General features: G+C 42.4%; 2 protein-coding genes across 11 annotated transcripts in view; both read right to left on the minus strand.

Moving 5' to 3' along the window:
- Bbs7 (Bardet-Biedl syndrome 7) overlaps positions 1-8028 on the minus strand; it is a 31129-nt gene extending 23101 nt beyond the window's left edge. For all 3 annotated transcript variants that reach the window (XM_048333567.1, XM_048333566.1, XM_048333568.1), the window contains exons 1-5: positions 7829-8028; positions 7247-7312; positions 6262-6324; positions 4380-4555; positions 1534-1720 (exon numbers count right to left, since the gene is read on the minus strand). In XM_048333567.1, the coding sequence (XP_048189524.1) occupies positions 1534-1720; positions 4380-4555; positions 6262-6324; positions 7247-7312; positions 7829-7864 (528 nt within the window). In that variant the 5' untranslated portion in view covers positions 7865-8028. The remainder of the gene's footprint in view (positions 1-1533; positions 1721-4379; positions 4556-6261; positions 6325-7246; positions 7313-7828) is intronic.
- A 2721-nt stretch (positions 8029-10749) lies between these two features.
- Trpc3 (transient receptor potential cation channel subfamily C member 3) overlaps positions 10750-16767 on the minus strand; it is a 67687-nt gene continuing 61669 nt past the window's right edge. For 7 of the 8 annotated variants that reach the window (XM_048333488.1, XM_048333487.1, XM_048333494.1 and 4 more), the window contains 2 exons: positions 12632-12707; positions 10750-11410 (listed from right to left, as the gene is read on the minus strand). In XM_048333488.1, the coding sequence (XP_048189445.1) occupies positions 11268-11410; positions 12632-12707 (219 nt within the window). In that variant the 3' untranslated portion in view covers positions 10750-11267. The remainder of the gene's footprint in view (positions 11411-12631; positions 12708-16767) is intronic. The other variant, XM_048333489.1, reaches the window with a different exon arrangement.

The raw sequence follows: 16767 nt of genomic DNA on the forward strand, positions 1-16767 counted from the left end.
AACATGCAAGAGAGACATGCTTTTACATTTATGTAGACACACACACACACACACACACACACACACACACCCCTCTGGAGTAACAGATTGCCCCCAGAACCAGATGCAGTGGGGGAGTTGTTTTTTCAATCAAAGAGTATTTATCTTTTCTTTAAGCAGACACCTACAATTCAGCCACATCAATTTCTATTGCTAGTCAGGCTCCTTTAAAAGTCTGTTCAGGGGCTTGGAATGTGGCTTAGTGGTAGAGTGCTTGCCTAACATGCATGAAGCCATGGGTTCAATTCCTCAGTACCACATACACAGGAAAAGCCGGAAACTAGCCTTGAGCAAAAGAAGCTCAGAGACAGTGCTCAGGCCCTGAGTCCAAGCCCCAGGACTGGCAAAAAACACACACACACAAAACAAAACAAAACAAACAAACAAAAACAAGTCAATTCAGCCAAACACTGGTGGCTCATGTAATAATCCTAACTACTCGGGAGGCTGAGCTCTGAGGACAATGGTTCAAAGCCAGCATGGACAGATTAACAACCAAAAAGCTGGAAGTGGAGGAAGGGTTTGAGTGGTGTCAGTCTTCAGTGAAAGAAAGCTAAAAGTTCTCTGACTCCTGAGTGTTGACAACCCCAATATTGACAGGCACCCCCCCCCACACACACACCTTTTTAACTCAGGGCCTAGCACTGTCCCTTGGCTTTTTCAATCATGGTTGGTGCTCTATCACTTGAGCCACAGTTCCACTTCTGGTTTTTGTTTTGGTGCTTAATTGGAGATGAAAGTCTCACAGACTTTCCTGCCTGGGCTGGCTTCAAACTGTGATCCTCAGATCTCAGCCTCCTAGGATTACAGGTATGAGCTGCCAATGCCCAACCAAGTAACTATTTTAAGGGTCCCATGAGTGTTGTATTAAAAGCCACTTTGGAAAAGATATAGTGGTAACGATTACCACTGATAACAAGACGTGAAGCAGCTGCTTTAGCCAAATCTGCTTTGTAACAGAAAATACATAGATACCAAAATGACTTTCACTCATTTACTTATTCAACAATCATTTACTGTATGCTTGCTTCATTCTACATAATGGCTTACACACTGGATAACCTCAAATGATCAACCTCTCCCCATCCAACCCAATTTTTTCCTCTAATTTGATTTTTGTGGGGCAATAGAAGAGAAATGGAGAAAGAAAACTGGAGAAATTATACTAAAAATTCTCTGTGGCACCATTAACAGTACTAACTCAAGGAAATGGGAGAAATGATAGTAAAAATTCTCTATAGCACAGTACTGGGCCTAACTCAGAAATAAGGATACAAAGAAATTATTCTTTTTCCTCCATATATCTTCTCTAAAAGCTATCAAAGAATCTCAACAAGTAAAAAGAAAAACTAATTTATCAAATAAAATTTAAATTTTCCTTCTAGATACTTTATGTATATTTACGGTGGTTATCTTTAAAGTAGTTTATCTCAAGTATGCAATATTCTCAAGTATGCATTTATGAAAAGCTGTAAAAACTCAAATTGTAGCAACCTGTAAAACCCTGAGCACTCGGTCTTGACAGGCCAATACCGGTGTGATTCGAGGTACTTTATCCACTGGAAGGCAGATAACATCATTGATTTTGTCTCCAGAAAGGTAATAATGTTGGTCTTTGCAGTCACAATAATGATTGTAGATGTAACTTGCACTTAGAAAGAGGTCAGAGCCAGATATGTACCTGTTAACATTAAAATAGTAATTTAAGATAGATACACACACACACACACACACACACACATTTTGATGCTAATATTGATTGGGACTTGAACTCAGTGCTGGGCCCTGTCCCTTAGCTTTTTATTCAAGACTGGCGCTCTACCACTTGAGCCACACTTCCACTTCTGACTTTTTGGTAGTTAATTCATGATATAAGTCTCAAGAACTTTTTCTGCCTGGGCTGGTTTCAAACTTCAGTCACCAGATCTCAATCTCCTAAGTAGCCAAGATTACAAGTGTGAGCCACAAGCCCTGGCAATCACCCTACAATTAAAATTCTCCCACTTATGTTGCCCTTTTGATATAAGAGTTTGATTTTGAAAGATGAAATTGAGGATGTTAAGACCTCTCTCAGGCTTCTCAATAGAAACTAAAAAGAAAGAAAGGTCAATTTTTGTATCTGAAGACATTATTATAAAAGAAACTTGTTTGGAATGTATAGAATGAGCCAAGTGCTGTCCTAGATGATGACACGGATTAGCTCAGTTAATCCACATAATCCCACAAACTAGGAGACATTATTACCCCTTTGCCAGGCGGCTCTGTGCCGTCTGGCACATAACTAGTAAGTCAGAGAGAGCAATTCAGATTGTCTTTAGTTGAAGGGGTGCTTTTTGTTGTTGTTGTTGTGCCAGTACTGAGGCTTTAACCCAGGACCCTGGGCATTGTCCTTTAACTTTTTCACTTCAGGCTGGTGCTCCACCACTCAGCTACACTTCTAGCTTTTTAGTAGGTAACTCGGAGATGAGTCTCACAGACTTTCCTGCCCAGGCTGGCTTTGAACACTGTGATTCTCAGGTCTCAGATCCTGAGTAGCTAGGAGAATGAGCCACCAGTATGTGGCTCTTACCTATTTCATCAAACCAAAGTTTGAAAGACCAAACATCAGAGCAGAAATGCTACTACACCTTATACACAATTGTACAGGCCAGTTGTGCACCAGGCAGAGCTCCACACTGAATCAGATTCTCAAGTCCAGCCGCTTATACAAGTTGGCTGCATTAGAATTAAAGGAAGCACTTTCAAATACAAAACAAACACAACCCCCCTGGATTATTCTGATTCATCTGGTGTAAGTGGGGATTTCAATCCTTTAAGTCTCCCACATGGTCTCCCTATGCAGCTGTTTTAGGAAACCAGATTAGATGAACTTTAAACCCTTTTCTCGCCTCCCATCATTTAAATATAAAATGTGAATTGAAAGATTTCACACTGTCAGGAAGTCAGAGTGGGAGGTAGAGATAGGACGATCATCACTTGAGGCTAGCCTTGGCAAAATGTGTGACATTCTATGTGAAAGATAACCAAAGTAAAAAGGGCTGGAGGCTCAAGGAGTGGAGCCCTTGGCTAGTAACTGTGAGGCTCTGAGTTCAAAAACCCAGTATGGGGCTGGGGATATGGCCTAGTGGCAAGAGAGCTTGCCTCATATACATGAGGCCCTGGGTTCGATTCCCCAGCACCACATATACAGAAAACGGCCAGAAGTGGCGCTGTGGCTCAAGTCGCAGAGTGCTAGCTTTGAGCAAAAAGAAGCCAGGGACAGTGCTCAGGCCCTGAGTCCAAGGTCCAGGACTGGCAAAAAAAAAAAAAAAAAACAGTATGGTCTAAAGAAAAAGAGAGGGAAGGGGAATTATTTTTCACTTTAAGAACCTTGCACCTGAAATTGTAACATAATGGCAAGTCATCAATTTTGATGGCCTGCCCTTTAATATAATATTACTGCCTCAAAATCACAACTACCAAAGATGGCCAAGGAAGAGGAGCCTAAATACCTTCACTTAATCATGAATCATAACTGAATCAGGTAGTCAAAACTTAATACACATTAAAGTTGACAAGTAACTGCATACTACAATTAGCAAAGAGGAATATGAGTAGCCCTAACATAAATGATCCGTATCTGAGGGGATAGTAATATTTACCCTAATCTGATGATTACACATTGCATGTAAATATTGAAATGCCACTCTGTACCCCATAAATAGATGGGTCATAACACTGCGAGTATATATTCAAATTCTCTGTACTCCAAATATATGTACAATTGCTTTCAATTTTAAACGTAAAACATGTTTTTTAAAATAAATGCCAAAAAAGAGCTGGGAATGTGACTTAGTGGTAGAGTGCTTGCCTAGCATGCATGAAGCTCTGAGGTCAATTTCTCAGTACCACACAAACAGAAAAAGCCAGAAGTGGCAGTGTGGCTCAAGTGCTAGCCTTGAGCAAAAGAAGCTCAGGGACTGTGCCCAGGCTGTGAGTTCAAGCGTCAGGACTGGCAAAAAAAAAAGGTAAGGAAAAATAAATGCCAAAACCTGGGAGAGAGCAAGGGAAGGGGTAACACTGTTCAAAAAGAAATGTACTCATTACCTGACATACATAAAAGTAACCACATAGCACATCACTTTTATAACAATAAAAAATAAAAATTGTTAAAAAATTTTAAATGCCAAAAATGAACATATGTGTTTGTATTGATTCTAGGCCAAATTTAGTTTCTCACTAATAAAATACCTTCAGCCAATTTTATTTTCCAGAAAACCCATTAAGATATTTCATCAAATGTTCTCCATCTATCTAAAGCATAAATACATATGCAAATGTAATAACAGTGATAAACGCACATGGCTTTAATGCTCTCAGTGAGGTTTGTTTCAAAAGAGAGGAACTGTTTTCCTCGCTTTGTAAAGCCTTTAATCTCAGATCCCGCAGCAATAAAAACTTTTTCCTGAGGTGTGTTAAGAACCCCTCCTAGTTCCAGCCTTGCAATCTTCTGCCCTGGTAACGTCTTGAACACTGCCTGCAAAAATCAGCCAGGAAAAAAAAAATTAAATATACAAGTTGTTTTATTCCTTTACAATAAAAATACTATCATTTAAATTTACAAAATATTACAGTTCCACTATATAAAAACACTTGTAAATAAAAATGTTTAGTATATCTTCTGGGTTTTTCTTTGATAACTATCCTTAAGCATCAGGTAACTTTATTTCCACATGTATTTTAATTATACCACTGTCTAAACTTTTGCAACCAAAATTTATTTACAATGTAGAATCTCACTGGGTGCAGTGGCTCATGCCTATAATCTCAGCTGCACAGGAAGAAGATCCTGGGAGAAAGGCAGTTTGAGTCCAATATGGGCAAAAAGTTAGCAAGATCCCATCTCAACAAATATAATCAGACCTGTAATTCCAAGTATGGGGAAGCCTAGGTAGGAAGATCAGGATCTCAGGTTGGCCCAGGCAAAAAGACCCTATTGGAAAAATAGTCTGAAAAAGGGAAAATAGCTGGAATATCTCAAGTGATAGGGCACTTGTCTAGTGAGCTCAAGGCCCTGAGTTCAAACGCCAGTACTGCCATGAATAAATGAATGAATGAATGAATCCAGAATCTCCAGGTCAACTCCAACTCTATAAATGAGACTACTCTGCATTTTAACAAAATTCCCCAAGTGCTTCCTATGTATATTACAATTGGGGAAGCACTGTTTCATGTTATATTTTATTTTTTTTCTTGGTACTAAGGATTGACCCTAGGGCTTCATGTTAGCTAGGTCAGTGCTCTACCACATGAGCTGGGCCCTCCATCCTTTTGTGTTTTGCTTCTAACAAGGAATCACACTACATTTACCTACAATGGCAGCAATCTTGAACTAAAGGTCCTCCAGCCTGTTCCTGCCGGAGTAGCTAGGGTCACAGGTGTGCACCTCATCATTCAGCCTGAGAAGCCTTTCCTGTCCTAAGGACAGAAAAATCCAACTTGCAAAAGTCTTTAATTAGGTTCAGTGGACATGGATGTAACTTTATCTTTTTTGAAAGAATCTCTCCTGAATTCTATTTTATTTATTTATTTTTTTGCCAGTCCTGGGCCTTGAACTCAGGGCCTGAGCACTGTCCCTGGCTTCTTTTTGCTCAAGGCTAGCACTCTACCACTGGAGCCACAGTGCCACTTCTGGCTTTTTCTATATATGTGGTACTGGAGAATTGAACCCAGGGCTTCATGTATACGAGGCAAGCGCTCTTGCCACTAGGCCATATTCCCAGCCCTCTCCCAAATTTTTGTTTATAAATTTTAGTAGTAAAGGGTTAAGGATTTTATTGAAAATGTGAATATATTTTAACAGCTTAACCATATCTCTTTAATTAAAAACATTGTGTGTGTGTGTGTGTGTGTGGTAGTGGAGCTAGAACTCAGGGCCTTACCCTCTTACCTAGCTTTTCTTGCTTAGGGCTGGTGCTCTATGACTTGAGTCCACTTCCAGTTTTCTGCTGCTTAATTGGATATGTGTTTAATGAACTTTTCTGCCTGGGCAGGCTTCAAACTGATACTCAGATCTCAGAATCTTAAGTAGGCAGGATTACACAGGCCTGTGCCACCAGCACCCAGCCCCATTCTCAATTGCCTACACTTTAGGAAGTTTTTAACCTGGAAGTATCCGGTACAGCGCGCACCTGCCTCGTAGAAAACCATATTCACTCCACCCCCTGTGAAAGCTACACTCACCCCTGCTTCTCCTCTTTTCATGCCAAAGCACAGGAGTACTCCATCTTGATCTCCAACCACCACCTGGAACAGATGATGAGAACCTAAAATCACCACTACCATCATTACAAAAAGCTCATTAATGTGGTTTCCAATGCCTCACTGCACTAGTGTTCAAGAAAGGACATCAGGTTTAAGCTCTGTAATACATAGGAAGAGTCAGGATTACCTGGGAAATGTAAATACCTTTCCTATGTTCAGCTATGTATCTTGTAGAAGCTGTGTAAACCTATTTTCTTCATATATTCTAATTAAAACCATGTCATACAGATTGAATGCAGAAAACAGGTACAAGAATTTGCAGAGAAAATACTGTATCACTATTATCTCTAAATTACATTTTAGGGCCTTGGGATGTCCTTGAGTTTTTGTTTTTGAATCAGGACTGGCTACCTACCACATGAGCCACAGCTTCACTTCTGGCTTCTTGCTGGCTAACTGGAGATAAGAATCTTATGGACTTATTTGCCTGGGCTGGCTTTAAACTTCGATCCTCAGGTCTCACCCTCCTGAGTAGCTAAAATTACAGGAGCCACCAGTGCTTGACTATTCTGTTGTATTTTACACTTCTCTTTCTGTGTACACAGTCTGGTACAAACAGTAAATTATTACCAGAAAAATGGGAGTATGATTTTTTTTTCTTTTTTCAGTGCTAGAGACTGAATGCAGGGCCTGCCTTATGTATGGTAGACAACAGCTCTACCCATTGGACTGTATACCTAGCCCAAAGAGTATGGCTTTAGTAACTTTGCTTATACTAAGTGTACATAATTTTAATGTACAAGAAAATCCTATCTGTAAATGTCTGCTGGTATTTCAACTTCTGTTCAAATTAATTTCCATGCAACATCAGCATTTTTTAAAGATGAGCTGACCAATAAATGAAGCACGTGAGCCTCTCCTCTGTGAAAGCAAGAGAAGTGGAGAAACCATGTGTGCACAGTACCTTCTGTGTGGCTCTATGTCTTGAGGCAGGAAGCAGCTTCATCGTCTTCTGAGAGGTCACACCCACCTAGGGACACAGACCACCCACCCAGTGAATGTTTTCTAATACGTCAGGAATTACGGTCATCACACTGGACATTAAAATGGACTAGATCAGACCCGTGGTACATTTTACTGTCTTGAAACAAGCCACACAGCTATCTGATCTGAGTAATTATGAGAGCTGGGAGCCAGTGGCTCCAGGGAGGCTGCGCGCTGAGGATCGCCGCTCAGAGACAGACCGGGCAGGACAGTCCAGGCAGCAGGTGGGACTGTGGCTCCAGGGGTGGAGCTCCATTCTCGAGAAGGGGAGGGAGGGAGAGCTGGGAGTTCAAGCCCCAGGAGCGGCCAGTGGAGCCCCCAGCGTGAGGCGCGGGCCGGGAGACGGCAGTCACGGGGACGGGGGGCGGGGATCGCGTCTGGACCGTCTGGGCGGCGGCGGGAGCCCGCTCGGGCGGGGCTGGGGAGGGGAGGGGAGAGGAGGGGGGGGCGTCTCCCCCCAGCCCCGCCCGCCGCCGCCGCCCCTCCCGGGGCCCGCGGTGACCTGTAAGTAATCCGCTCGGTTTAAGGCCAGCTCCATGGTGGCTGCGCGGACGGGCGGGGCGACTCCGGGCCAGGAGGGTCAGGTCCGGGGAGACCCGCGGTAGTCCGCGGCGGTACCGCCTCACCAGGCCCCGCCGGTCCTCAGGCCCCCGCCCCGCCGCGGCGCCCAGTACACAGGCCCGCGGTCATGGCAGCGGCGCCGGCGTGGCGGCCGCGGCGCCCGGATGACGTCACCGCCGCGCGCCGGCCGTGGCGGCGCCCCGCCCCCTTCCCGAAGAACCGCCCACGGACGGCCTGCTCCAATCAGAGGGGAAAGAAGAGGGGAGGAAGGCGGGGCGTCGCCAGGGAGACAGGGACGCGGTGCTGGCCCCGCCCCTGGGCGGCCCGGAGCTCGGAGCCGCCGAGCTCCCTGGCCCGTTTCTCTCCGAGCCTGGCAAAGATCCCACAGAAGAATTACATTCTCCCGCTTTGGACGTGGACCTGCGGCCGCAGACTGCAGCCTGAGGGCGCGTTCCCGAGCGTTTAGTACTGAGGGTCGGGCGTCGCTGGTCCTCAGTTGCCATCCCGGCTCCTCGGGAGGCTGAGATCTGAGGATCGCGGTTCAAATCCTGCCTCAGCCTCCTGGGAGTACAGGACGTGTGCCACCACGTACGGCACAGCTGGTGTTCATTCTCCTTCCCTCTTTCACGTTCTCTTAATCTTACTTTTTCATTATTACTACTATTATTTATTTACCGCGCTTAAGAGGTCTATTTTTCTTTTTCTTTTTCCAGTACCGGGCTTGAACTCAGGGAGGACCTGGGTGCTGTCTGAGCTTTTTCACTCAAGGCTGGTGCTCGACCACTTAGGCCAGGGCTCCGCTTTGGGCTTTTGGTGGTTAGTTGGAGATCATCCTCAGATCTCAGCCCCCATTATAGCGAGGATGATAGGCGTGAGCCACCGGCACACTGTTAAGATGTTGATCTTAAGTATGCAGATGACAGTATGTGCAGAAGTATTCATAAGGAAATGGAAAGACCTGGAAAAATATATTAAGCAAGCCAGGCCCAAGGAAATATGTAGATTGTACAGCTTCCCTCATTTATAAAAGTAGAGTCTGTCTATGATATTCTTAACAGGGAATCACAATAGCCCAGTCACTAGGTGAACAGGACCATATAAAACGAATTGTATCCAGATGAACTCCAGTGATTGGAAACAACAGGTTCTTACTATGTCCTGTATACCGTTATTTCAATTTTTTCCTTCTATTTTAATTTTCTTACCCTTTGTCTTGTATATAAGATTATCTGATCCATAGAAGGGAAAGGGAATCACAGAAGTAGCAGGACAAAGGATGAACTAGTGCAATAATGATACTTGACATTATGTTGCAAGTGAACTATACAATTGGGGGTTGGGGAAGGAGTAGGGAGGGGTTAAGCAGGAGAAAATTAGGGAAGGGTAACAATGTTTAAAAAATAAATGTACTCATGTTACTTCTGTAACTGTAACCCCCCATGTTCATCACTTTTAGAATAAAAAAAATTTTTAAGAGTCTCACAGACTTTCCTTCCCAAGCTGGTTTCAAACCACCATCCTCAGATCTCAGCCCCCATAATAGCGATTAGAGGCATGAGCCACCGGCACCCGGCTTAGGTGTCTATCTTAAGTACACAGATAAAAGTATGCACAGAAGTATGTGGCCATCTGAAGGCTGAGAGACTGATGTGATTTTGTAATGAAGGCAAAGTACACACGAAAACCACTGTCTGGCTTAGAAACTGGAACAACTTTGATCAATTCTTCAAATAATGGAGAAAGTTCTTTTTCTAGACTGACGGTCCTGTGTTGGCCTGGCAGCTGGCCATGAAACTCACTCTCAGAGGGAAATGATTTGAATAAACCAAGTAAGAGGTGTTATCCTAACAGACAATGCCTTTGTTCTTTGAAAGTCCAAAGACTTACTGGCCCAGAGTACTTTTTTTTTTTTTTTTGCTTGAACTCTGGGCCTGGGTGCTGTCTCTGAGCTTTTCAGCTCAAGGACACTCTACCACTTTGAGCTGCAGTGCCACTTCCAGTTTTCTAGTGGTTGATTGGATATAAGAGTTTCATAGACTTTCCTGCCTGGGCTGGCTTTGAACAGTGGTCCTCAGATCTCAGCCTCCTGAGTATCTAGGAGTACAAGTGTGTGCAGGTGCCTGGCTCACAGATACTTTTATTTTTTTTAAAAAAACACACGATTTCGTGGTGCTGGAGAGAAAATCCTGAGCCTTAGGCATGCATGCCAGGCAAGTTCTTTTTGAGACAGAGCACTATTAGGTAGGCCATGGCACCACTACACTTTCCATTACCTCCTCTTTCTCTATTAATACCTCAAAACCATGAAGGAAAAACGAAACTTGAAATCCATGCTGCAAGGCTGGGCTCAGTGGCTCACACCTGTAATCCTGACTACTCACAAGACTGAGATGTGAGGATCACAATTCCAGGCCACGCCAGGCAAGAAAGTCCACTAAACTCTTCTTTCCAGTTAACCAACAAAAAGCCAGAAGTAGAGCTGTGACTCAAGAGATAGAGCACCAACCTTGAGTGAAAAAAATGTCAAGCAAGAGTGTGAGGTCCTAAACTCAAGCCCCAGTACTGGAACAACAAAAAAGACAAATTGTACACGTAAATGGACATAAACCACCCCCTCCCCTTATACAACTATTTGAAAAGGAAAAGGAAAAAAATCGCCCCACTGACTAAATTCACATTCCAGAACCATACAGACAAAAGCCTAAAGTAGAAATTAAATATATATTGTAGAAAAGTCTTTAATGTGTTGTTTTTGAGAAAATTTATGAAACAACCCAATATGTACTTGTATTTTCTGTTCGATCTTGGTTCGATTGCTTACTTGGCATTTAATGATTCTAAGAATAAAAACCATGTCTAAAATTCTAAGAAGATATCACCATGTCAGAGTTGAGATAAAATTTCTTCAGTTTCTAGTAAAAACCAAACAAAAACAAACACCCCCTACACACACCTCTTCAGTCCTTGGACAAGGGAAGTTCTGCAACATAGCCATCAGCTTTTATTTGTATTTATATTTTATTGGCAGTTCAGTTCCGTTCCAACAACATTTATTGAGCACCTACTGTGTACTAGGCACTGTACTAAATGCTGGAGATACAAAGATGCGAAAGACATGGTCCCTGTCATAACATGTTAACATGAGGATCTTAAATACAATGGCATGTCTTGTGAATGGTTGAGACAATGAAAATGTATTTTCATGTGATAAAATTGCAAAACCATTAATACCTAATTCTGAAAGACTCACAGGACGGAAGGTAGTTAGTACTAAAAAGTATATGCCATAGGTTTGTGGTTTTTTTTTTTTCAAGTATCTCATTCTTAGGATATTATTGCCCACATCTGTGCTTCGTCGTAGCTGTGACATGGTTTTGACATCATTCACACCTGAGCACACTCGGATTCAGTTTCTCGCTGAGTTTATGAATTAGAATGGCTAATTCCTCAGTGGCCTGGCTCTTGTCTTCCAAAAGTTCATATCGAAGGCTGGAGATATCTTGCTTGATTTCCTTTAATTCACCTGGAGAATTTGGATCAAACATATATAATATACAATTGGTGATGTGCTCTTTGGATTTAGAAAAGAACAAAATGAAATTTCTACCATTTTTGTACCTTTGCTTCATAAACTCTTCCAAGACAGCTGTTTCAATTGTTTGCCTTTGAAGTGATTAAAAATAAATTCTGTGTGTGCCAAGTGCTGGCACCTTAGGCCTATACTTCTAGCTACACAAGAAGCTGGGATCTGAAGAGCATGGTTCCAAACCAGCCTGGGCAGGAAAGTCTGTAAGACTCTTATATCCAATTAAGCAGCAAGGAGCTAGAAGTGGAGCTGTGGTTCACCTGGTTAAGCGCCAGCCTTGAGTAAAATAGCTCAGGGATGGTGCCGAGGACCTTAGTTCAAGCTCTGCTAAGAGCACATATGCGTGCACACACACGTGTGCACATACACACACAGCCAAGGGAGAAAATGGATTCAATATTTGTTTCTGTACAACAAAAGGGAGTTTATTCTGAAGACCTGCATGATTCTATATAGTTAATAAACCACACTTTTGCCCTCATTGCTGGAAAAATGTTAGCATTCATGACTTACTAAAAATGGACTGTGACTACCAATCTCTTTTTGTAAGAAAGGTGTGTGTGTGTGTGCACACACGCACGCGTGCCAGTTCTGGGGCTTGTGCTTACAGCCTGGGAACTGTCCCTAAGACTTTTGCCCAAGGCTGGTGCTCTATCACTTGAGCCACAGCACCACTTCAGGATTTTTGGTGGTTAACTGGAGATAGGAGTCTTAGGGCCTGTCCTGCCAGTGCTGGCTTTGAACAGAGACCTTCAGATCTCAGCCTCCTGACTAGCTAGGATTACACGCATGAGCACTGGCACCTGGCATGGGCTTGTTTTTAATTTACTTTTTTGGGTGCTGGTCCTGGGACTTGAACTCAGGGCCTGGGTGCTATCCCTGAGCTTGCTTTATTTGAAACTAGTACTCTACCACTTGAGCCACAGCTCCACTTGTAGCTTCTTTTGCTTAGTTTATTGTATATAGGAGTTTCACGGACTTTCCTGCCTGGGTGGCTTCAAACCACAATCCTCAGATCTCAGCCTCCTAAGTATCTAGGATTCCAGATGTGAGCACTGGCACCCGGCATGGATTTTTAAAAACTGTGCTTCCATGTGATGTTTTGCATGCTCCTTAGATTAATTATGAAAAAGCTGTTTCTCAACTGGAGATTCTTACCTTCATTGACTTCGTCATTTTCTTTGTCAACTTGTGCTTTCAGAACATAGCGCTTGATAAGTCTTTTCATTATCTGCTATTGAACGAAAGCAAAGAATTATGTCACCAACGAGCCATGTGAGAACCTGGTTCTTGTAGCCAAAGAGCCCCGCGGTTCTGTGCAGCAGCTAGCTGGGGAAAGACAAGCTTGCGGGCTTTTGTTGTGTTCTCTCTCTCTCTCTCTGTGAATAAGTTAAACTGGAAAGTGTCATTCATGATTTCTTGCTAACTTAATGGTTTTTCTTTAAGAAACACACTATTCCCTACAGACACTACCTTATTTCTCATGGATTAAAAAGTATGCATAAAGGCTTGCTACAGAACATTTGAAAAACCCAGAGAATGACAAAAAGTTAAAATCGCTGAAAAACCCATAATCTAAATATAATCACTTATTACTTTGGTCTATGTCCTTCAAGTATCTTTGAGTTTTATATACATATTCCTGTTACACTTCAGACTTTCTACATATCAAACAGCTTGATTTTTTTTTAGGTTTTCCTTTCTTCACAAATACAGTCACTAGTTTTCACAATATACAGTGACTGCTTCTTCACAATATATAGTGACTATTTTTCCAGTTTAAATAAGCATTCTTACAGAACAATTGTTTCTTCATATGGAAAAGCCTACATTTGAGCCCTCATGCTCAGAATACAAAATGTGGAAAATAGCTTTGAAATCTTCTTATGAGAAAGTAAAGGAGAACACATTTACTTCAAAGTAGAGATGGATTTTTTTTAAAGGCAAAAATTCTAATTACAATAGAAAAGATTGATCAATACGATTCCATCAATTTAGAAGTTGCAGTTATAAAGATTCCATAAAGAAAGTGAAAAAGAGCGAGGCACTGGTGGCTCACACCTGTAATCCTAGCTGCTCAGGAGGCTGAGTTCTGAGGATAGCAGTTCAAAGCCAGCCCTGGCAAGAAAGGCCGTGAGACTCTGATCTCCAATTAACCACCAGAAAACCGGAAGTGACGCTGTGGCTCAAGTGGTAGAGCACTAGCCTTGAGCAGAAGAGCTCAGAGACAAGCACCCAGGCCCAGAGTTTCAAGCCCCATGAATGACCAAAAAAAAAAAAAGTAAAAAAGCAAGCCACATTCCAGGAGATAATACTGGCAATACTTACAGCTGATAATGGATGGATATGTTGGGTAGTGGTGGCTCAAGCCTGTAATCCTAGCTACACAGGAGGCTGAGCTTTAAGGTTCAAAGCCAGCCTGGGCAGAAAACTCTGTGAGACTCTTATCTCCAATTAATTATAGAAAAAGCCAGAAGTGGTGCTGTGGCTCAAGTGGTAGAGTGCTAGCCTTCTGGCCTTGAGCAAAAAGGAGTTTCAAGGACAACAATCAGGACCAGAGTTCAAGGTCCAGGATGAGAAAAAAAAAAAAAGAATGGATGCAAAAATAGAACTTTCATTGAATAAGATATAATCAAGTTTTTTTTTAAGATGGGTAAATGACTCACAGAAGGATTTCACAGAAATGGAAATGTGAATAATCTACAAATTTATGAAATAATCCAATCTTACACCTTTCTGTTGGGAAAACAGAAATTATAAAATTATGACCAAAGTACGATTCTTTCTTTCTTTCTCTTTCTTTCTTTCTTTCTTTCTTTCTTTCTTTCTTTCTTTCTTTCTTTCTTTCTTTCTTTCTTTCTTTTTGTAGTTATGGGGCTTGAACTCAGGGTCTGGGCCCTGTCCCTGAGCTTTTTGGCTCAAGGCTAGCAATCACAGCAGCTCTACTTCCATTTTTTGAGTGGTTAGAGTTAAGAGTCTCATGGGAACTTTTCTCCCCAGGCTGGCTTTGAACTATCATCCTCAGATCTCAGCCTCCTGAGTAGCTAGGATGGCAGGTGTGAGCCACCAGTGCCTGGCAGAAATTTTTATATTTAATAAAAGGAACAATAAATAAATTTGATAATGCTATGCTTGGGAAAGGTACCTCAATAATAATATTTAAGTTCCATCTGGGGACTTTCTTCACTGTTTTGACATCAGTGCAAAGAAACACACCACTTCAAAAACAACCTGGCATTATCTTTGCACACTGCACATTGGCATAACCTTTCCTGTGGCAAACCCACTCATTGGTGGGAATCCTGGAGAAAATGCACATGTCAACCAAGAGATATAACGAGTCATAAGCCACCCTGCACTGAACGGCAAAACCTGGCAACGATCTAGACAAATATCCACAGAAAAGACAAACACCACGAGACAGTGCACGACAGCGTAGTCGTGTGCTCATTAATTAAATTAATGAACGGGAGTCATGGGTGACAGTGTTGGGGAATCTTAGAAGCACAATGAAAAACTGAGTGAAAAGTTCCACGTGTGGATAATCTCATGAAGCGTGAAAGTTTTCTTAGAAAGCTCAAGAACAGCTAGATCTATAAAAAGAACCTTTATTTGAAAACAAAAATACAAGGATTAGAACCTCTGAACTTGTTTGGTAGTTGGGAAAAAAAAGTTTAAACTGGTAATCCCAAATGTTTATGAGAAACTTAATTATTTATTTTTGGTGCCAGTACCAGTCGCTGGCCCTGAGTTCAAGACAGACAGACATACACACGTGCGCGCGCACGCACGCACGCACGCACACACACACACACACACACACACACACACACTCTCCCCTCAGGAAATGTTCTTGACCCTTTTCCAGCACAAGTCAATGCAGCAAGAGAGCCTATGAACCAAAAATCAGGCCCCCATTGGACACTGAATCTGCAGTGGCCGTCATCTTGGACATTTAGCTTCCAAAAGTGTGAGGAACAAATGCTTGTTCAGACCATCCAATCACCGGGCACACATACTACATAAAAATATACCACATAAAAATACAAGCTAGGTTAATTCCTCAGTTACAAATAGCAGTCATGGTGTGTTTGGTCCATTTCATCCACTGCAAAATCTTTTATTTTTTGAAGTGTTTTCACTCATCACAACGTAAGTCCTAATTACACTCAAAAATGCTGGCCGCTAGTGGCTCCCCTACCATCCCAGCTGCTCGGGAGGTTGACCTCTGAGAACTGCAGGCGCAAGCCAGCCCAGGCCAGAGAGGCCAGAAGATTCTTATCTCCAATTAACCATAAAAAAAAATCAAAAGTGGAGGTGTGGTTCAAGTGGTAGAACGCCAATCTTGAGCAAAAAAGCTGACAGCTCCCAAGTCCCAAGTTCAAGCCCCAGTACCAACACACACACACACACACACACACACACACACACACTCCACTCTCTCACACACACACCTCTTAATTGCTAATAAAAACCATCAAGAAAAAAATATATGCTAAATCATAAGAATATACACTATTGAGCATAAGAAGATCAAATTCGTTCACAATACAAAAACACCAAGAAAAACAACATTTTCATTTATCTATTTGTCCTCACATGTTGGTAACACATTTTTGGTAAATTAAGCAGGACATGGTCACTTCCATGCACGTAACCTCCTTCAAAAGTGGACTGCCAAATAGCTAAAAATTAAAATGCACATACACGCTAGCCTGACAATTCTGTACATTTGCACTTATTTGAAACCTCAAGCATCAGAGGTAACATAGATATATTTCACATACATGAATAAATATTGGCCATATTCTATTTTTGTTTATTAGTTCTATTCTCTGATACATCCATCAAATATAAGGCTGTGGCAATCAGTGTGCCAATCAACTTCACACCATTTCCGGGTAAATGGTGTGAGTGTCACCATGAGCAGGACCTCATTTCACCTTACATACAGCAGAATCTGCAGTTCTGGTCACAAAGAACTGTGACCTCTCCTTTGTTTCTTCTCGGCCTGGGTGCTGTCCCTGAGCTCTTTTTTGCTCATAGCCCGCATTCTATCACTTTGAGCCACAGCACCACTTCTGGGTTTTGAGTGATTAATTGTGGATAAGATTCTCACAGGGACTTTTCTGCCCCAGCTGACTTGGAACCGTGATCCTCAGATCTCAGCCTTCTTGAGTAGCCTGGATTACAGGCCACTGGTGCCTGGCCCTATGACCACTTTTGAGATGGAGAAGAGCATGCAAGTGTCCCATCCAACAGCAAAAGCTCTCTCCAAGCGGTACTGACTGCAG

The sequence above is a fragment of the Perognathus longimembris genome, chromosome 24 (assembly GCF_023159225.1).
Source record: "Perognathus longimembris pacificus isolate PPM17 chromosome 24, ASM2315922v1, whole genome shotgun sequence".
Lineage (NCBI taxonomy): Eukaryota > Metazoa > Chordata > Mammalia > Rodentia > Heteromyidae > Perognathus > Perognathus longimembris.